We start from the raw sequence: 20,524 nt of genomic DNA on the forward strand, positions 1-20,524 counted from the left end.
TTTGGTTACCCTTGAGAGACCTTTCTCTGCATTGCCCTCAGGATGATTCCACAGGCGAGATCTTGTTTGATGAAGTTTTCCATGCCCTCTCCCGCTGCCTAGGCGGGCTGCTCCGGCCCTTCCGAGTGCCTGGATCTTGCATCGACTTCCAACCTGAGATCTACGTCACTATCCAGGCCTACTCCTCAATCATTGGCTTGCAGTCCCACCAGGTATTGCATCCTTTCTTCAAGTTTGTATCCTCAGACCTAATTTCGGATAGTCCACTGACCAAGTCCTTATCCTGTCTCCACTGTCCGTGCCCAAAGTCCCCAGCTCTCCTCGAACCTGTTCCTAGTCATCTCTGTGAGTCTCTGTCCTCTTAAGAAGCATCCATTGCTCTGGTCTTAAAGGGCCTTCCCATAGCATTAGGTGAGTTGGCATTGACTGGACAAATGCCCCTCTCATTCCTCCTCTAAGTCTCTGGTCCTGGCCACTGAATGACTGTTTTCTCTCCCCCGCTCCCTTTAGTTCCATCAGAAGGTTAGCTAATGTCCTAACTCCTTGCACTACCAGCAGGAGAAACAAAGACCCAGAAACATCATTTCTTCCAAGGACAGAGGAGGGTCATTTTTCTCCCAGAGCCCTGTGAACTGGTGGGTGTAACGCTGACCACACGATAATTACAGGGCTTATCCAGCACCCAAGCAGGCCATCAGAAGGCACTCCTTTTTGGAAAACGGCCAAGTCTGTTACTGGAATATCTGTATTGGGCTTAGATAAGCATTGGTCCAGTTTCCCTTCATCTACTCTTAACCACCCTCAACTCACTGGTAGAGGCTTACCCTGAAATTGTCCCTGATGGCTTCATTGTCACCTTAGCTATCAAACTGGCTTTGAGAGAGGGGGATGCAAGGAACAGTATCTGAGGGGCTGAAATATACACAAGGCAATTGGTACATGCCTGGATCCCAGCCCTCTGCCCTGGTTTAAAGTGTTCTCCTAGTGCAGGTGTTAGGACTGTTGGTTGTGGGCTACATCCCCAGACTTTGCAGGTGCTCACAGTCAAGGCGGGAAAAGCTTGGATATTAGGTAATCACTCAACACTTGGTTCACTTTGACAAACACTTACTAAAGCCTGATCTATGCCAGGCCTGGGCTAGGTCCTGGAGACACATGAATCAGACCCTGTCCCTATCCTGATGGGAGGGGTTGAGAGTTAGTTGCGGAGACAGATATTAAAGGGGGTAATTTCAGTTGAATGTGATAAGGGCACTGATAAGTTTTGACTCGTGATATGGGAGCACCCAGCCAAACCTGGGGCAGCAACAGGAGAGACTTTTGGACAAAGAGGCATTTGAACTGAATCTTGAAGGATGAATTGATGTTAACTATTCAAAGAAGAGGAAATGGGCTTTCCAGGCAGAGGGGCCAGCAAAAGCAAAGGCACAGAGCTATGAAACTGTGCTCTCAATCACAGGGGTTCTAGGGAACTACATGTTACTCAGTTGGACACAATGAAGTTTGAATGATGGGGGGAGGGTTAGGGGGGTGGTAAAGAGGAGACTGGAGAGATAAGTGGGGGCAGAATTATGAAAGGCCTTGAATGTCATGGCTAAGAACTTATACTTTATTCTGTAGGAGAGTTTAGTGTGGTGGTGAAGAGCACTGGATCTGGAATAACAGTGCCTTATGTGCTTCCTGGCTATACCACTTACTGGCTGTGTGCTCTTAGGCAAGTTACTTAACCTCTCTGTGCATCTGGGTCTTTTCTCCAAAATGGGGATGTCAACAATACCAGTGTTGCATGGTGATTGAATTAATACATGTCAAGCATTTAAAACGGTGCCTGCCACATAGAAAACATGCAAATGTTAGCTTTTAAAACTATTAGCCATGGGTAGAGAACCACTGGAGGTTTGGAATGTCAGTGACAGGATCAGATGCGAACACTAGGAAGGTCACACTTGTTTGTGGCTGGTGAGAAAGATGGTTGGGGGACAAATTCTGGATTGGGGAGAACAGGCAGAAGAGTATTGCAGCATGGGAGAGGAGATAAGTCCTGAACAAGGACAGCAGCTGTGGAGAAGACAAGGAGTGAGAACTTAGGTAAGCCTCCAGGGCCACTTGCCACTAAGTCAGCTAAGAAGTCAGACAGCTTCCTCACTTGTCTCTGTAGCTCCCTCAAGATGCATCCTGCTGTTTTTCAAAACAAACAAACAAACAAACAAACAAAAAGTCACATTTATAATACATGCCCAGTGAAGAAGATTTGAAAAATACGTAAAATATAAAAAACTCACAAAACTCACTCATAATAACCACGCAGAAATAACTATAACTACTATTGACATGTTGTGGACTGTGTTTCTTCTCTTTGAGTTTGTGTTTACTTCCCTCGCCACCACCCCTCCATCCAGAGAGAGGAGAAACATCAGGCTCATTCTAAACACACAGTTCTACATCCTGCTTTTTTAACGTGTGATACGGGCATTTTTCCACGTCACTAAATATTTTTGAAAACACAATTTTTAATGACCACTTGCCTTCATATTTTATCATATTTTATATTTAGCCAAACCTTTACTGTTGGACCCTTAGGTTGACCCGGTTTTCACTCTTCTAAACAATACAGCTCTGAGCATCTTTCTCACCTTTTCACAGCCCCAGTTCCCACTATTCCTCTGATTCTGTTTCTCTTCTCACAGTCAGGCCTTTAGTGGTCCAGAGTCCCGCTCTGCCCTCTTCTGGCTGTCCCCACCCACTCACCCAGTTCTGAATAGAGAGAAGTAGCTGTTGCACGGGAGGTCAGGGGTTGGGGAGAAGTGGGCAGGTTGTAGGAGTCTGATGGGGGCAGGGAGAGAGGAGAGATCCCGAGGGCCACCACAGGGACCACCAGGCCTTTATAAAATTTTTAGGATGGGGGCACTTATTTATATCTAGAGTAGAAGGAAGGAAACCCCATGGAGAGAGAATGAAGCTATTAGATAAAAGATCCAAGAGTAGATGGAGCGATTAGCTTTAGGGAGAAAAAGGAGGAAGAGGAATCTTTTCTTCTGAGCCTGAAAGGAAGAACTAGAACACATAGATATAAACATCTAGCAAACACTGAGGACATTTTCGATGGGTTGGAGAGTAGTACACCCTCAGGGTTAGGGTGAGTGGGTAGTTCCTGTTGACTTGTTTCCTTTCTCTGTGAAGAGGGGGGTGGGAATTATCTGCTGAGGGTAAAAGGAAGGAAGGAGCATTCACTGGGGGAATAAGATTTTGAGCTTAAAAAAGAGAAAAGGTCCAGAACAGCTTCTGTGTGCAGTGCTTAGAAATCAGCAAGAATAAGAAAGTATGAGTCAATGAGAAAGGCTTTGCCTGGCCAGATAGGGCAGCTTATAGACAATGTTCCGGAGGCCGAGGTGGAGGAAACTGGAAGATCTTCTGGTGCATCCATGCTTGGGGAAGCCCAGTGTGGAGAATAAATAGGGAGACCAGAGGGGTACTGCCCATGTCCCCCTGACCTTCATGGCTTGCTCTTTCCATCGTGCTTCTCAGGTGCTGGTCCAGGGCTGCCTTTTGGACCCTTCCCAGCGGGAGGTGTTCCTGCAACAGGTGTATGAGCAGCTCTGTCTCTTTGAAGATAAGGTGGCCACCATGCTGCAGCAGCAGTATGATCCCCAGAGCCAGGTATGTGGGAGAGAAAGTGGGTAGAGGCCACTTAGAAAGAGGAGCTGTTAAGGGACAGAGAGGAGAGAGGAAGGACAAGCCAAATATTATAGAGGGAAAAGACAGCAGAAAAAAAGGGCTGAAAGCCGGGGACAGAGGGAGCCAAGGAAAGAAGTGCTAGTGAGTGCACACAACAGGTTTCCTGTTGAAGAGCGCTCGGATACACTCCCCAAGACACACGTTCTTGCTGGGAGAAAACGTGAAGGCAATTTGCTTGTGTTTTTTCAGTCCTGCATCTTCTCCCCCAGTGGCTCTGAGAAGGTGATCATGGGTGACTTTGGTCTCTAGTATTTTGTACAATCAGTGATAAAGCTGCTTGGGCTCACTACAGTGCACTTTCTCATTCCTTTAGATATCCTAGAAGTAGCCAGGCAGATCTGTATGTCTGAAGACTTAATCTGATTGATGTGTAAGACATTTCATAATGGCGATGGGAAAAATATGGAAAAGGGGCCTTATTGGCAAAAGGTGGGGAAGCCCTGCTGCAGTGCAGTGTGGTGCTTCATCTGGTGCTGGACCCCCTGCCCATCTGAGGGACAGTATCCAAGCACACACTAGGGGAGGGAGCATAGTCAGGACTTGGCCGCACAGTAGGGGAATTGGGGTCCTCACAGGATTAGACCCACCTGGCCTGGGCAATGCTGGGCTATAAATTCTGGTTTTGCTGTGGAGGGGGCAGCAGTGCCATCTGTCCCATTCTATCTTTTCTGTAACTTGAACCAGGCAGAGGACCAGTCCCCAGACTCAGGGGAGCCCCCGGGCCGGAAAGTGGGAGTCTCCATGGTGACAGCTGATCTTGGACTGGTCAGTATGATCCGTCAGGGCATCTTGGCACTGCAGTTGCTGCCATCAAACTCTAGTGCAGGTCAGTAGAAGGAATGTCGGTGGGATTGGGGAAAACGGGGAATATAGGAAGGGAAGGGGGCATTATCAGCAAAGATAGAGGTTCCAGGGGATCAGTGGGCCCCAGGGAAGAGTGTCTGTTTCCTTGTTTGTAAAAGGTAAGTGTTTATTAGCGTATATCTCAAGTACCCCCTGCTCTGACAACCGTCATGGACCCTAGTGGGAAGGAGTAGAGCACCAAGGTCGTCGCTTAGGAGGAAGTTGGGATCCAGCCCTCAAGAGGAAGGAACGGGAGGGAAGGAGAGAAGGAAAAGTGCTGGAGGATTATAAAACACATTGGTTGGTGGACACTGACGCCCCGTCCATCAGATGCCTCCCCGTGACTTTGATCAGGCCAGGGTCCCCAGGTCTGAGTCTGATGCTTCCTGCTCCAGGTATCATTGTGATCACAGATGGGGTGACCAGTGTCCCTGATGTTGCTGTCTGTGAGACGTTGCTGAACCAGCTTCGCAGTAGCACTGTGGCTTGTTCCTTTGTGCAGGTGAGGACTTTCTGGGAAGGAGGAGAGGGAAGTGTCGTATATCACAAGGTGGGCTGTGGCTGGTTACTTTCTTGCAATGATTTCCCAGGTAAAGCCAATGACATAGTTCTGGAGGGTGTGGGGGACATCATGTCTAGAACAGGGTAGGTACTGTGGTGGGAGAGGACTCTCATCTTTGTCCTCTTTCCTTAGGACGTGAGAGACAGCATGTTATAGGAAGAAGAATGCAGAATTTGCAGTCTGGCAGTCAGTTCCAGTCCCACCTCTCTTATTAGATTAATTATTACTGTTTTGGTTGCAAGGGTCAGAAAACCCAGCTCAAACTGGCTTAAGCAGAGGAGGGAGTAGGTATATTCAGGGACCTGCAGCCAGTTTGGATTGACAGACTATAGGATAGGAGGCAGAGAGCTGTGGGAAACAAGGCTGGAGGGTAGGCATACGCCACGCATGGAAAGCTGCTTCTGCTGTGTTAGGCGTTCCAGCATAATTCTGCGGGTGATACAGATATATGGAAGGAAAACCACTAGCTGGGTTTATGTTTTATAAAGGTCACTCGTGTTGCTGGGGGAAGGGCAGGAGAGAAGGCAGGGAGGCTGTTAATTGCAGTGGTCAGGTAAGAGAGGATCGCGGTTTAAACTGGGGGAATTCAGGGTAAGAGAGAAGGGGGTAGGATTGAGGAAATGAAGCGGTAGAGTCAACATAACTTGTGATCAGCAGAATGTAAGGGATGAGCAAGAGAGAGGGGCTAAGGATGTCTCCAGGTTTCTGACTTCACTGATGACTGTGTATCTGGCAGAGCAAACAGAGAGCAGCAGTTGGGGTGGAGTGAGGACAGGACGGTGAAACCAGGTGTTGTGCATGTTGTGTTTGAGTTGCCTGTGGGTCAACAGGGTAGCTGTAAAGCATCACCTCTGGAGTTAGGCATGCCTGGCCGGCATCCTGGCTTCAGTTACTGGCTGTGTGACATGGGGCACATCACTGTCGCTTCTTGGTTGGATTCATTTGTAAATGGGTGAGATGATGCATTTAAAGGGCTTAGCATAATTACGTAATAAATGACTGCTGTTCATAGCAGCTAGCAGTTGGATATGCAGATCGGATACTCAAGAGACAGCACTAGCTGAGAGATAGCAAGTTAGGATTTGGCAGCCGACACATGGTGTTTGAGAAGGGAGGAGGGTCCCCAAAGAACCTGGGGGCCGCCAGTGTTCAAAGATCTTTCATAGGAAGAGGGCCCAGCAAAGAATGAAGGAAAATCATCAGACAAGAGCCAGGAGCTCTGGTGTCAAAAATTTCAGAGTTTGGGGGAGAAAAGCAGAACTTAACAGCATGAGATGCAGCAGAGAGATCATGTAAAATGAGGAATGAAAAGTGCCCTTTGGGAGATCAGCTTGGTGCTTTGTGACCACCTAGAGAAGCGGGATAGGGAGGGTGGGAGGGAGACTCAAAAGGGAGGGGATATGGGGATATATGTAAATGTATAACTGATTCACTGTGTTATAAAGCAGAAACTAACACACCATTGTAAAGCAATTATACTCCAATAAAGATGTTAAATAAAAAGAAAAGTGCCCTTTGGGTTTGGCGATTAGGAGGTGGTTATGGGGATTTTTTTCCAGGTCATTTCAGTGAAGAGGTGGCGAGGGAAATGATTGCAGTGGATTGAAGAGTGGATAGAAGAGAAGGAAGTAGAGAAAAGTGTTGACACCCAGAATTTGGTTGTTCAGATCAAGTTGGGAGCGAGAGAGAGAATGGCAGCCAGAGGGGAGTACAGGGTGGAAGGAGAGGGGTGTTCTGCTTTGTTTTGTTTTTTAAGCTAGAGACTTCAGCATGTTTCCAAGGAGCTGTGGTGAAGCAGAGTTTGAAAATAAGGGAAAGGAAAGGAAGCCGGATGGAGTAAAGTCCCTAAATTGACAGGAGGGCATTGGCTCAAGAAACGGATGGAGGGACTCTTTAGGAGCAGGAGAGTGTCACTTCTTCTTTGAGACTAGAAGGATAGAAGTGAAGATGTAGATAAATTCTGCCAAGGGAGCCTCTGATTTCTCTCCAAAGTAGAAGGTGAGGATGTATACTGGAGGGAGGGAGGGAGGGAGGCAGAGCCAGGAAGGACGAGCGGCACTGAGGACGGCCCTGAAGGACTAGCTGGGTTGGGTGTCGTATGTTTTGATGTGGTGCCAACCTACACAGCTATGCAGGGTTTTTTTCCATTTGCGATTCACTGAGATCTCATTTGGGATCTGGGTATAGAACTTGTGATCCTAGTTGGGGTTTTCAGGTGGAAGCAGAGAAAAGGTGAAGGCAGCCAGGGAGTTGAGAATGATGCATAAGAAGTTGCTTGACCATGGGGTCCAGGCTGGGTTGAGAAAGGAGGGCCAGGAGGACGTGGATAGATTTGAAAAGAGTAGAGGTTCAAGGCCTGGGAGCCTTAAGGAAGTCAAAGAGCAGCAAGAGGAGGATGGAAGGAACCTAAAAATGGGGCAAAGTTGTGTGTAATCAGTCAGATGTGGCAATTGAATTTGCAAAGAGGAAGTAGTTCCAGGTGAAGCCCAGGGCTAATGTGTAGTCAGCGGGACACGGGCTTTCTCTAGTTGCGACTAGCGGGGGCTACTCTTCGTTGTGGTGCATGGACTTTGCATGGTGGTGGCTTCTCTTGTTGCGGAGCATGGACTCTAGGCCTGTGGGCTTCAGTAGTTGTGGCGCGCGGGCTCAGTAGTTGTGGCTCACGGGCTCTAGAGTGCAAGCTCAGTAGTTGTGGCGCAGGGCTTAGCTGCTCCACGGCATGTGAGATCTTCCCGGACCAGGAATCGAACCCATATCCCTTGCATTGGCAGGCAGATTCTCAACCACTGCGCCACCAGGGAAGTCCCCTGACTAGTAAACATTTTAAGCTTTGTGGGCCATGTGGTTGTCACAACTACTCAGCTGTGCTCTTATAGCCTGAAGGGAGGCACAGGCGATAAGAAAATGAATGGGCATGGCTGTGTTCCAATAAAACTTTATTTATTTTACTTATTTTATTTATTTATCTCTTTGGCTGCGTTGGGTCTTTGCTGCTGCATTCGGGCTTTCTCTAGTTGTGGCGAGCAGGGGCTACTCTTCGTTGCGGTGCACGGGCTTCTCATTGAGGTGACTTCTCTTGCTGCAGAGCACGGGCTCTAGGCGTGTGGGCTTTCATAGTTGTGGCATGCAGGCTCAGCAGTTGTGGCTTGCAGGCTCTAGAGTGCAGGCTCAGTAGTTGTGGCGCACGGTCTTAGTTGCTCTGCGGCATGTGGGATCTTCCCGGACCAGGGCTCGAACCCATGTCCCCTGCATTGGCAGGCGGATTCTTAACCACTGCACCACCAGGGAAGTCCCAATAAAACTTTATTTACAAAAATAGATGATAGGCTAGATTTGACCACAGGTTATATGTTGTTTGCCAATCTCCAATCTTTAGGCTTTGTGCTCAAAATATTGTCCACAGTCCAGCAGCCTTGGCATCACCAGGGAGCTTGTTAGAAATGCAAAATCTCAGGCCCCACCCCAGACCTGCTGCATTTTAACAAAATCCCCAGGTGTTTTGTGTGCACCCTAAAGTTTGAGAAGCACTTTGTTAGACACTGTAGTCTTGAGATGATGACAGGAATCCAATGAACCAGTGGCCAAAATCTTCAGTGAACGGGGGCCGGCTCGTATTTGATGTGGAGCAAGACGGGTGTGGCTAGATGGCATGGGCTTCAGACAGAAGGGCTCAGGGAAGGAAAGCTGCAGAGCAGTGGTCTGTCTTGGGAGAGCACTGGCCCACTTCCCACCGTGTGGGTCAGGGATGGGAGCAGCCACCCAGCCCGGTGGCTCTTTTGGAGCTAGGTCTCTAATTGCTCACTTCTTCAGGTAGGAGGAGTTTATTCTTATGACTGTAGTTTTGGCCATGTGCCCAATGTGGAACTGATGAAGTTCATCGCGATGGCAACATTTGGCTCCTACCTGTCCACTTGTCCTGAGCCCGAGCCAGGCAACCTGGGTCTGACTGTCTACCACCGGGCGTTTCTCCTCTACTCCTTCCTGCGCAGTGGGGAAGCCCTGAACCCTGAATATTACTGCGGTGAGTGGCAGACTGGGGCAGGTATGGGAACGGGGGAATATAATGTGGACCTAGAGATGATGCAGGAATCCATCTAGGGCTTGGGTCCCCGGGGCACTAGCAGTATAACTGGGGCTGATGGCTTTGGCCCCGTTCTCTCGCGACTCAGTGTAGCCTCTGCTTCTGTGCCTCTGTCAGCTAACAGATAAAGCACTTTCCCCTTTCCCATGCTCACTGGTCTAGGCTCTCAGCACCGCCTGTTTAACGAGCACCTGGTCTCCGCAAGTAGCAATCCTGCCTTGGCCCTGCGCCGGAAGAAGCACACTGAGAAGGAGGTGCTGGCTGACTTGGTCAGCACCGTGTCTGTGCGGCTTCGAGAGGGCTACAGTGTCCGAGAGGTCACACTGGCCAAAGGTAAGCGTTTAGGTCCTGCTGTATCCCACAAGTCTGAACAAAGCAGAAGACACACATGTACCGTGCATGAGAGGGTGTCTCAGTGACAGATTCTGCCTGTCATTTGAGACAAGTGGGTTCTGAGTTGCCTTCAGGGCTTAGTTCTCATAGCGTTTAGCTTCCCAATTCCATCTCTTTTTGACCCAGGTGAGTCAGCTGACGATGGTGTGGTGTCCTGAACTTAGCTTTGTTTTCAGATTACTCCTACAAACTTCAGTTTGTGTCAGTTGGCAGGCTCTGGGCCTGCATTCTGTGGAACCACGCTTGGAACCTTTGGCCAGGCTAGAGTTCCATGTGGTAGGCGGGGTTTCAGATAGGACTCAGTACCGGGCCTGGAGTCCCATGCCCTCCTGCCCTAACCAGCTCTCCTTCTTCCCCTGAAGGAGGGTCCCAGCTGGAGGTGAAGCTGGTGTTGCTGTGGAAACACAACATGCGCATTGAGTACGTGGCTGTGGCACCCTGGCCCCTGGAGCCTGAGGGCCCTCGAGGCACCCGGGTGGAAGTGACAATGGAAGGTGGCTATGACATCCTGCACGATGTGTCCTGTGCACTAAGGCAACCCATTCGCTCGCTGTATCGGACCCACGTTATCCGGCGGTTCTGGAACACGCTGCAGAGGTGAGTGAGGTCACCGCTCAGTGAGGGGTGCCCCATTTGTTGTGTGGAGGGACAGATGTGGGGGCTAGAGAGGGTCACCCCGAGCACTAGGCTTGTGTCCAGGGCCCCCTGTGCCCCTGGGGCTCCCCTCCTCTGACTCACCGGAGTCCGGTGAGGCTCAGGGTTGGCACTTGTTCTGCAGCATTAATCAGACGGACCAGATGCTAGCCCACCTTCAGTCCTTCTCCTCAGTCCCGGAACATTTCACGCTTCCCGACAGCACCAAGAGCGGAGTGCCTCTCTTCTACATCCCGCCCGGCTCCACCACCCCGGTGAGGGGCCCCAGCGCTCACTCTCCCCATCTTGTGCCCACCCAGACTTGGATTGGCACTGCATCTAGAGCCCAGAACCACGTTCGTTTTCCTCTCCTCTCAAATCTAAGGCCCCCAAACCAGGACCCTGAGCTTTCGCCTTGAGAGCCCCCTCCCTCCTTCCATGCCCCCGGGGGAAGGAAGGGTCTCTAGAGAGAGGCTGTCCTCAGCAGACCACGGGTGTCAGAGGTAAAGACTTGCAGAATGTCTAGGTGGTTGTCTCCCAGCCGACTGCGAGCCCCCTTGCCCGTCTCCATGTGGCATACTCTGGCCTCCCCCAGCACCTTCAGCCAACCACCGTGAACTATGCACTTCCTGAAGACCATGGCTCCCTTTGTCCTGTGCTTTCTCCACACTCAGCCCCGGCTGTCAGCCTAGCACTGACAAGCAGGGGGCTTATGCTAGCAAATAATGGCCTCATCCTGGGGTCCTGCCATCCCTCAGCGGCTTTCCTCCAAAGTCAGTGGTGGAAGTTCCATCCTTTGCCTGGATTCAGCTTTAAAGGACTGCACAGCCTGTCCCTGGGTTCGTTCATCCTAATCCAGCCTTCATATTGGAGGCCGTTTTTGCCTCTGTCCCAGGCTGGGCCATGGGTTCCTCGGGCCTTACACCAGTGCCACCTCTGACCCCCTGAGCCCCACAGCTCTGTTTGCTGCGTGGAGGTTATTCATGAATGCTCCTATAGGGCTGTCCTTCCTGTCCCCAGGTGCTCTCCCTTCAGCACAGTGGTTCCGACTCCTCCCACGCCCAGTTCGCTGCCTACTGGAAGCCAGTGCTGTCCATGGATGCTAACTCATGGCAGCGCTGGCTGCACATGCATCGCCTGGTGCTAATCCTGGAGCATGACACGTGGGTACCCGCCATAGCTGGGCCATCGTTGTGGGGGAGGGGCTGGGGTGAGGGGACAGGGAGTGATGGAGAAGGGAAGCAGCAGATGAGCCCATACCGACCTCAGCCAAGAAAACCCCGAGCCGTCCTAGCCTTCCTGCTCATGAGCCTTCAGATCCTCAGACAGGTCCTAGCAGAGAGGGAGGTAGCAGCCTGTTCTTCTGCCCCATGACTGGGGCTGGGAGGGCTGCCCTCTCTCCACACCCTCTTCCCAGGCCAATCCCCAAGCACCTGCACACCCCGGGCAGCAATGGCCGCTACAGCACCGTCCAGTGCAGGATCTCACACTCCTCGCTGACCTCCCTGCTCCGTGACTGGAGCAGCTTCGTGCTAGTCGAGGGCTATTCCTATGTGAAGCTGCTCTCCAGGTGGGCAAAGTGATGTCCCCTCACTCCTCCCCCTCCCCCTCTTCCCACGTCTCTTCCTCTCACCCCAGACCCTCTCCCTCCTACCTCCTAAACCCATCTTCTCCCAGCCAAGGGCTGCTCACGGACTCCCTCCCGTTTCTCCCCAGTGCCCCAGACCAGCCCCCCTCCTCCTTCTACATGGTCCGCATCATTTCCAAGGCCCCGTGCATGGTGCTCCGCCTGGGTTTCCCCATTGGCACGCCAGCACAGGCTCGGCACAAGGTGAGCTGGGCCCCGACTCACTCCCAGACCAAGGAGCCCTGGAATGTTGACTAGCTCTTTCTCCCCAGACTCCCCAGGGCCAGGGCCAGTAGAGGGAGGAGCCCCCAGACCAAGTAAGGCTTGGGGTACAAGGCTTTCTCACCTTGTCTGTGGGCCCCTTCTCCACATCTGTAGGAGACGGGAGTAGGAGGGTCCGATCACATTTTTCCCTCAGATCGTGTCGGATTTGCGGGAAGAAATCCTGCGCCTACGTTTCCCCCACCGGGTGCAAAGCAAGGAGCCAACACCCAAGGTGAAACGAAAAGGGCTGGGGGGCGCCGGTGGGGGCAACTCTCCCTCCAAATCACCCCCGCTGCTGGGGCCACAGCAGGCCCTGTCTGATCGGCCCTGCCTTGTGGTCCTGCATAAGCCACTGGACAAGCTGCTCATCAGGTTGGTAAAGAGAGTGGGGACAGGGCCAGGAGCACGTGGGGGGCTGCGGCTAAGCTGGGTATGAGTAGAGATCAACTGGGAATTGCCCCCGTTGCTCAGGTATGAGAAGCTACCACTGGACTACCGGGCACCCTTCTTGCTGACACTGGAGCCACCAGGGCCACTGCCCTTGGTGTCGGGCCGCTCGGCCTCTTCTAGCCTAGCGTCGCTCTCCCGCTACCTCTACCATCAGCGCTGGCTCTGGAGCATCCCATCAGGACTGGCCCCTGCACTGCCGCTCAGCGCCATCGCCCAGCTCCTCTCCATCCTCACTGAGTACGTCACCAAGCCTGCTGGGCAACTTGGGGCAGAGTCTAGTGTAGACTCTGGGTTTGGAAGCTGGCAGAAAGCCTAAGCCAGATACTGCCCCGTCTCAGCCCCAGTTTCTGCTGTGGCCGCTGCTATGCAGAGGATCCAGCACAGAGCAGTGTGGGCTGCTGCCCTCCCCACCACGACTCCCCCGACTCAGTTTATTTTGGCCTCTGGCCCTAACTGGACCTGCCCCACTGAGGGACCAGTCGTTTGGGCAGGGCCACCAGCAGACAAGTCTGCCTGGATGGCTGCTGGAAAGTGGGTATGTAAGTGGCGTGGGAAGCAGGGGCTGTACACTGAGTGTCTCTCCCCATCTCATCCTGTCCCCGCCCCCACTCTTGTGGGCCTTCAGGGTCCGGCTCTCGGAAGGGTTCCACTTTGCCTGCAGCGGGGAAGGAATCATCAACATGGTCCTGGAGCTTCCAGTTCAGGTATGTGCTGTCCCTCACGACCCCTCCCACCAAGGTCCATCATCATCCCGGGGATACTGGCCTCTGAGCTGGGTTGGGACCGCTGGAAACACTGCCTCACAGGGACCCCGTGGCCAGAGGACCCAAGGCCTGAGGCCAGTCCCCGGACAGTGTGGCGAGGGGACTAAAGTGCTGAAGGTCAGAGCTGGGCCAGGCCAGATCTCTGCCTGGGCTGGGGCAGGGCCAAGCTCTCCCATCCTGTCCCAGAATGAGCCCCCGGGGCAGGCTGCAGTCGAAGAGAGGCACACGTGCGTCGTCCAGTACATCCTCTTTCCCCCGCACTCTACCTCCACCAAGGACAGGTGAGGCCCAGCCCCTCTCTGAGCCGCCTTGCTCCACATTCCCCCTTCTTGCTACTGTCCCCTGAAGTTCTGTCTCCCAATGCTGAGAGTTGGGGTGGGAGATACTGTCTCCAGATGCTTTACTGGGCAGACGCAGGTCTGGAAAGACCACGTGTGAATTGTGGCTGTCCCGTGTGCCCTGGCCTCCCCGCCCTCCGTGGACCAGCTCCCAACCAGGTGGCGGTGGGTTGGACTCTCCTTTCTTCCAGGCTCAGAGCCCTTCCTCCTTTAGCTTCTCAACAGATGATGACAACGATGTGGAGGTGGAGGCCCTGGAGGGAGACTCGGAGCTCAACCTGGTCACCGAGGTGTGGGTGGAGCCGCAGTATGGACGAGTGGGACCTGGCCCTGAGAGCTGGAGGCACCTCCAGGACTTGGCATACTCTGAGATCCCTCGAGCTGTGAGTGGCTTCAGGAGTACCCCACCACTTACCAGGTTGGGTGCATCCCCTTGGGAGCAGCACAGCTTGGCGGCTTCCTGGTCCCCCTGAGTCTCCGTGTTCTGAATGTCCGTGACTATGAGGGCTTCCTTGAGAGCTGGAGGCTGGGGTCCTCTCGGCCAGGAGGGGCTGACCCCTGCCCTCTGCTGTTCCTCCTCTAGCTCCACCCTCGGGATGCTGCCTGCATAGGCTCCATGCTGAGCTTTGAGTACCTGATACAGCTGTGCCAGAGCAAGGAGTGGAGTCCCCTGCCCCCGGAGCCGAGGGCCTCTGATGGTCAGTGGGGAGGGGGCCCCTGGGGAGGAGCAGGGGAGCGGGTGGGGAGAAGGCAGCCACAGGCAGGGACTGTGGGCCTCACTGCGCTCTTGTCTTCCTTCCCTCCCTCCCAGGCTTGGACCAGGGAGGAGACACCTGTGTCCACGAAATTCCTTTCCGTTTTGACCTAATGGGACTATTGCCACAGTGCCAGCAGATCCAGATGTTCTTCCTTCTGCTTTCCAGAGGTGGGTGAACCTTGTACCTAGAGGGCCAGCCAGCCAGGGGGTGTTAGAATACAGAGGGCAGATGAGTCTGCGAATGAGTGGAAGAGTGAGGGGGCAGGAGGGGGCTGGGAGGCTGCAGGAGGGGCCGGGCTGGTTGGGGCTGAGCCGGGGCGCCGGGCAGCAGGAGACCGTTGGTGCTGAGCAGAGTGTGTGTCGGGCAGAGCCAGAGGGCGTCCCTCTCGCCGAGGGGCCCTGTCCCGCCAACGACATGGTGCTGTGCCTGCTGCACAGCTGCCTGGGGCAGGAGCTGAGTGACCGGGAGATCCCGCTGCCCGCCGCCGACCAGGCCGCCTTCCCGCGTGAGGTGCTGCGGAGGAGCTGCCACAGTCCACGTGAGCCCCCGCCTCGTTCCCGGCACCGGACTTCGGCCCAGCCGCTCTCCCCCACCCCGCAGGGTGCCTTCTGTCTGGGTCTTGGCCTCCCCTACCCTTCACCTCAGAGCCCTGCCTCTCTTGCTGGCCCTGCTCTCTCCCACCCCTCTCTACCCGCATTGTAGGTCCAGAGGGGCCACCGGTAGGGGACTGTGGGATCCTGAAGGATGAAGCAGGCGGCAGCGCCCAGGCCAGCGGAGACTCAGTTCTTCCCACCCGGGTCAGCACTGGCGCATCTCCTTGAGCCCTTTGTCATAGTGACCTCCTGCCGTCCCCACATGTTCACACCCCAGCTTTCCATCACTGGGGATACTAAGTGCCCCCCTCCACTGACAGGATGCCATCATTCCCCTTGGTCCCCGATCTTGCAAGCTATCCCTGAGGATGGACTCGGGCGGAGGAAGAGAGCGGGCATTGGATGGTCCCTTATAGATGGCTCTAAGTTTGTTTCTCTCTTACAGAGTCTAGGCCCTTCTGAAACTCTCGGGCCTGTCAACTCTGCCCAGCTCCCTCAGTGGCGCTGCTATGCAAGGCTTGTGACCCCCCAGCATGTATTTCTGACTTTCCTCCCTGCGACCTTCTCAGGTATCAGCCGCAGACCTCTCTCACTGACCCCCTCAGATACAAGCCCCGGAGCTCCCTCCCCAGCCCATCAGGCGGCTCTGAGTTATGTCCTGCTTTTCCTCTTCAGATGTCCAGCATCTGGCTGCCTATGGCCTGGAGGGACCCTCTCAAGAGGAGACAAAGTCTAAGTTCGAGGACTGGAGTGGGGCTCCCAGCCTGAAAGATCTAGGAGGAACCGGGGTCAGGGCAACAAAGTCCCAGGTCCCCATCCTCAGTGTCACCCCAGCCAGCGGTAAGGCTGATGACTCTGAAGTCAGTTAAGCAGCAGCGGAAATGGGAACAAATAAGAGGGCTCAAAGCCATGTGCCACCTCTTGCCCACAGACAGTGTCCAGAATCCAGGAGAGCTGAGCCCACCCTTCCATCGGGACTTACCAGCTTACACTGGGCGCCAGGCTTCACAGACAGAGGGTGCAGATGGGCCCCGGATGCGGTGTCCTGTCTACATCTATAGCTGTTCCCTGGAAGCGCTGAGGGAGCAGATGGTGGGTGTGCAGCCCCCTCAGGCGCCCCGAGACCTCGTCTTCCGGTGAGTGCCCTCAGTGTTGACCTAGGTCCTCTCCCAACCCCCAGCCAACCATAGCCCCCAGCTGTGGCTCAGATACATACTCAGTGGTACGGGCAGACAGGTTGATGGTCAGTGGCAGGAGCTCAGCTTCTGAGCCATGTCCTGCCCGTTTCGTGCTGGACTTCCTCAGCACATCAGTTGAGCTTGCTGGGCCGTGGATACATTTGGTAGGGACCTAGGGATGATCCACTGGAAGGTTGGGGATGGTGAGTCTGAGGTGTCACCAGGGGAGCTGGCCAAGCCGTCTCTTTCCTCCTGTTGCTAGGACTCAGCTCCTCGACCAGCCTTCCCTCTCCTCGGCCTGGATGGAGCCCAGGCACAAGGAGGCAGCTACCCACTGTGCCTTGCTGCAGGAGCACGCACAGCGATGCTACGTCCGCGGTGTGTGTGACGCCGTGGCAGGGAGGAGCCCACTTTGCAGGATTACGGGCGTGGGCACTGGAGAGGCCCTTGCAGAGCTTGACCCTCGTGGCCCCTTCCACTTCCACTAGGGCTGTTCCGGAGCTTGCAGCAAGCACAGAGCGTGACCTCGCAGGACATGCTGATAGCCGTGGACGCCTGTGAGGAGCTACTACAGGAAGTAGACATCACCCCTTTTCTGCTCGCACTGTGTGGCCACACTCGGGGTTTGCCTCATGCACCCCCAAGCCCTGGTCCTCTCAGCCCTGGGCCCTTCAGCAGCAGTGTGGAGGAGGGCCCCGAGCCTCGGGAACGAGCTGTCTTGGCTTCTGAGTCCAGGTTGGGATGGTCCTTGAATGACATATAAGGGGGCACACAGACAAGCCCCTATAAGCAGGGGCCTTCTGACCTGGGGGAGTGGCTATGCACGGTAGTCCCCAGCCGTGCTTTGTCCTGGCTTCCCACCCCTCCTGCCCAGGCTTCTTTCTCCCATTTGGCACCCACGGCGGTCCTCCTCTCCTACTCTCCTTGTTCTCCTGGCTCTCCTGTTCTGGTGTGGAGTGTTGAGCTAGATTAGGGGTGGGGAGTTGTCAGTGGCCGTCAGTGAAAGTAGAAGTTTGTTCTGGGGACATTCACATAATAGTAATAATCCCCCAAACTGTGAGTTTCATAGAGGCAAAAACTGTTGAAGGGAGGGAGAGAGGCATGCAGACAGACGGCCACGTGTCTGGTGTCTGCAGTGGATCAGCACTGGGGACACAGAAGGAGCGGAAGGATGAGTGCACTGATGATGCCCAGATCGAAGTCCAGCCCAGCTCTCTCTCCGGAGGTCTAGATCCCACACCTTTCATGCCTCCTAAACGAGTGCACTTTCTTCCCACCAACCCTTGCTTCTCCGCCTGTGTCCCTCCTCCACAGTGAAAGATCTCTTCCTCCACCCACTGGTCCAAGTTAGAAAACTGGGAGTCAGCCTTACTCATTCCTCTGTTTCACAGCAATGTCCAGCCACTAAGAAATGTGGAGGTTAGAGCCAAGACGGGTGGGTTGGCTCTCCCGGCCTCTTCCCGCCCGTGTCGTGTGCTAATAAGCACCCTTTCTAGAGGCAAAGACAGACAGGTGTGTGCTGCTCCCACTCGGGAAGCAGGCTCATTTAGGCCTTGATGGTTCCTAACACTTCACTGTCCCTCACCCCACCCTGACCACTCAGCATAGAGACCGAGGACCTAAGCGAGCCTGAGTTTCAGAGCACCCGTGTCCCTGGCCATCCAGACCCTGGCCTGGAGATATCTCTGACAGACGTCTGCCAGCTCAGAGGAGAGGCGCGTGATGCCCTGCATAGCCTCATCCAGGTGAGGGTAGAGAGGACAGAGTCCTGCCTGCACAGCGGGACCACTCCTGGGTTGGGGGTGTATAGGTGTCTGTTCTAGGGTGGGAGCAGTGTCCTGCCGAGCAGTGACTGACATCGTAGCCTCCTTCTAACCCCCAAACAGGAGAAGTTCCTGGAGATCAGCGGTCTCTACTTCCGCACAGTGCCCTCCAATCCCCACTACTTCTTCTATTGCCCTCCATCGAGCAGGCGTGAGGTGAGTGGCTTTCTCCCTTACCTCCCTCCTACCCCCAACCTGTAGCCCCAGAGGCCCCACTTGACCCACCCGGATCCTCTTAACTCTCGGTTCCCTGAGGCCCTGCCTTGGATCATACTGTCTCTTTCTTTTGCCCAGGATGAGGGCCCCCGGGACGCAGGAGACAGAAAAGTCAGTGACTTGGAGTTTTCAGAGGCTGAGCTCATGGGAGAAGAAGGTATATAGGCAAGCGGGTAGAGGTGGAAAGGCTGCTTCAAGCCAGGATTCGGGGGCCTTTGCTGCCAGCCTATCCTGTTGACCACATGACGTGTATCTCTAGGAGACACATCTGCCTGCTGTGTGGTCACCGAGAGTGACCCAGAGCTGGAGGTGGAATACCTCGAGAGCCGTGAACCAGACCTGGGGCCTGCTGGGCTGGACTCCGCCTCTTTGTCAGACGCAGATACCGTGAACCCCGATGAAGACTCCTTCAGCATCCTGGGCGGCGACTCACCCACGGGGCCCGAGAGCCTGGCACATGACCTGCCACCACTCTTCCTGCACCTCACATGCTCTGTGCGGCTACACGGCCAGCACAGCTCAGTACCCGTGTGCAGCCTGCCCACCTGCCTGGGTGAGTTTGGGGTGCCTAGGGGAGGGCCACTGGTCCGATGCAGCCTGTCTGCCTGCCTGGGGAGAGAGCCTACGGGTGTAACTCTTTAGCCCTGGAGACTTGGAAGCTGTGTTCATCCCAGGGCTGCAGTAACCCCTGACTTTCCCCCTCTCCCAGGCCAGGTGCTTTCTAGTCTGGAAGGCCCCCCCATTGGAGGCCGAGTTCCTCTGCGGGACCTCAGTGTCACTCTGGACGTCTTTGTGCTGACCTTGCCCCTGGAAGTGGAGCTCCCCCCGACCTCAGACCCTCAGCACCACCGGTGGGACAGCAAGTTTGGTGGGGGGTATCTGGGGTCTTGTTGGAGTAGCGGGACCATTAAGGAATCTGGGGGCACCTGGGGACTAAGGGTACCTTAAGGATTCCAAGAAAGGAATGCTGAGGAGGCCCTAGGAGGATAATAGCTGCTGACCTTTGACCTTTGCTCCTACCCTGTTTCAGGTCTACATCTGAGAGCAGTACGTCCTTCCCACGATCCCCAGGGCAACCGTCCGATGATGGCCTGGGGCCCCCACTGCCACCTCCAGGAGAAGACAGGTACTTCCTTATGCTCCCTCTCTGAGTTCCTTGTTCCCTGTTGGTTTTGTTTTCTGGAAACCAATATCTAAACCTTTCTTCCAATTAGGCACCCAGGACTATCTAATTTGGCCACACCCCACAGACTGGCTATTGAGACCACCATGAGTGAGGTGAGGGCCTTCCCTCCCCCAACCTAAGTGACAGCCCCTCAACACTGTAACTGACACTCTTTCCATCAGATGGTGAGGTGAGGCACCCTGTTTATGCTGGGGTCCAAGTGGGGCCTCTCTCAGTCTGTGAGGTGGAGTATCTTCCAGTATCTTCTAATCTAAGAGTGCAGTGATGTCCCAATCAGCATGGGAAGTGCCCTTCACCACTTCCTGGGTTGCTCTCCTCCTGCAGATCCGCTGGTTGCTGGAGGACGAGATGGTGGGGGCACTCCGAAGAGGGGGCCTCCCCCAGAGCCCCGCCCTGCACCGTGCAGCTGCCCACATCCATAGCTCTCTTGGACGCTCCACCTGCCTTCGCCAGACTCTGCCACTGAGCTTTGTGTTCGGGCCAGAGCGTTCCCTCACACAGTTCAAGGAGGTATGCTGCCCTCAGAATGCTCCCTGGTCACCTGGGCGCCCGTCCGTCCCTGGACTCCACATGCACAACCGGAAGGCCCTCTTTCAGTTTGAGTTCACCTCCTCACCCTATTGTTTGACCTCTACCCCATGCCTGGCAGCCCAGCTCAGTGGGAAGAGACCCAGCTCCACCTTGCCACTGGGCCTGTTGAACCTTAGGCAAGCCACTGAGCCTTTTCGTAACTCAGCAGTAGGGATGCTAGTGTCTGCTTCACCAGGTGGTTGTGAGGGTCTGATGAGGAAGTGTGGGGCGCCGTGACCGGGGAGGGCTGTCCTGCCTAACCTCTGCCCTTGGTTCCTGCTCCCCAGGAGTTCCGCCGCCTCCACCTCCCTGGGCATGTTCTTCTTGAGGACGCTGACAGCGGCTTCTTCTTTGTGGCAGTTGGCCAAGAGCCAGGTGGGTCCCATGGGGAGCCCCCTTCGGCGGCCTGGGCTTGGCACAGCCAGGAGGACAGGGCGGAAGGCGTCGAAGGGGAGGTGAGTCTTTCCTGGGCTGACCTGGGAACGGAGCAGGTGGTGGTGGAAGTGTGGG

At 54.6% G+C, this 20,524-nt stretch overlaps 1 protein-coding gene across 4 annotated transcripts in view; it reads left to right on the forward strand.

Annotated features, from left to right (window-relative positions):
• SZT2 (SZT2 subunit of KICSTOR complex) overlaps positions 1-20,524 on the forward strand; it is a 51,368-nt gene that overhangs the window by 11,333 nt on the left and 19,511 nt on the right. For 2 of the 4 annotated variants that reach the window (XM_032625540.1, XM_032625568.1), the window contains exons 4-37: positions 42-212; positions 3,526-3,657; positions 4,420-4,561; positions 4,974-5,080; positions 8,951-9,161; positions 9,384-9,554; positions 9,977-10,211; positions 10,393-10,522; positions 11,268-11,410; positions 11,665-11,817; positions 11,964-12,078; positions 12,293-12,510; positions 12,610-12,825; positions 13,214-13,292; positions 13,539-13,633; positions 13,905-14,073; positions 14,274-14,388; positions 14,502-14,615; positions 14,816-14,986; positions 15,151-15,245; positions 15,487-15,610; positions 15,717-15,881; positions 15,973-16,177; positions 16,482-16,597; positions 16,708-16,954; positions 17,823-17,964; positions 18,106-18,198; positions 18,337-18,415; positions 18,518-18,811; positions 18,968-19,109; positions 19,289-19,384; positions 19,473-19,536; positions 19,769-19,954; positions 20,302-20,469. In XM_032625540.1, the coding sequence (XP_032481431.1) occupies positions 42-212; positions 3,526-3,657; positions 4,420-4,561; positions 4,974-5,080; positions 8,951-9,161; positions 9,384-9,554; positions 9,977-10,211; positions 10,393-10,522; positions 11,268-11,410; positions 11,665-11,817; positions 11,964-12,078; positions 12,293-12,510; positions 12,610-12,825; positions 13,214-13,292; positions 13,539-13,633; positions 13,905-14,073; positions 14,274-14,388; positions 14,502-14,615; positions 14,816-14,986; positions 15,151-15,245; positions 15,487-15,610; positions 15,717-15,881; positions 15,973-16,177; positions 16,482-16,597; positions 16,708-16,954; positions 17,823-17,964; positions 18,106-18,198; positions 18,337-18,415; positions 18,518-18,811; positions 18,968-19,109; positions 19,289-19,384; positions 19,473-19,536; positions 19,769-19,954; positions 20,302-20,469 (5,103 nt within the window). The remainder of the gene's footprint in view (positions 1-41; positions 213-3,525; positions 3,658-4,419; positions 4,562-4,973; positions 5,081-8,950; positions 9,162-9,383; positions 9,555-9,976; positions 10,212-10,392; positions 10,523-11,267; positions 11,411-11,664; positions 11,818-11,963; positions 12,079-12,292; positions 12,511-12,609; positions 12,826-13,213; positions 13,293-13,538; positions 13,634-13,904; positions 14,074-14,273; positions 14,389-14,501; positions 14,616-14,815; positions 14,987-15,150; positions 15,246-15,486; positions 15,611-15,716; positions 15,882-15,972; positions 16,178-16,481; positions 16,598-16,707; positions 16,955-17,822; positions 17,965-18,105; positions 18,199-18,336; positions 18,416-18,517; positions 18,812-18,967; positions 19,110-19,288; positions 19,385-19,472; positions 19,537-19,768; positions 19,955-20,301; positions 20,470-20,524) is intronic. The other 2 variants (XM_032625550.1, XM_032625558.1) reach the window with 2 other exon arrangements.

The sequence above is a fragment of the Phocoena sinus genome, chromosome 1 (assembly GCF_008692025.1).
Source record: "Phocoena sinus isolate mPhoSin1 chromosome 1, mPhoSin1.pri, whole genome shotgun sequence".
Taxonomy (NCBI): domain Eukaryota; kingdom Metazoa; phylum Chordata; class Mammalia; order Artiodactyla; family Phocoenidae; genus Phocoena; species Phocoena sinus.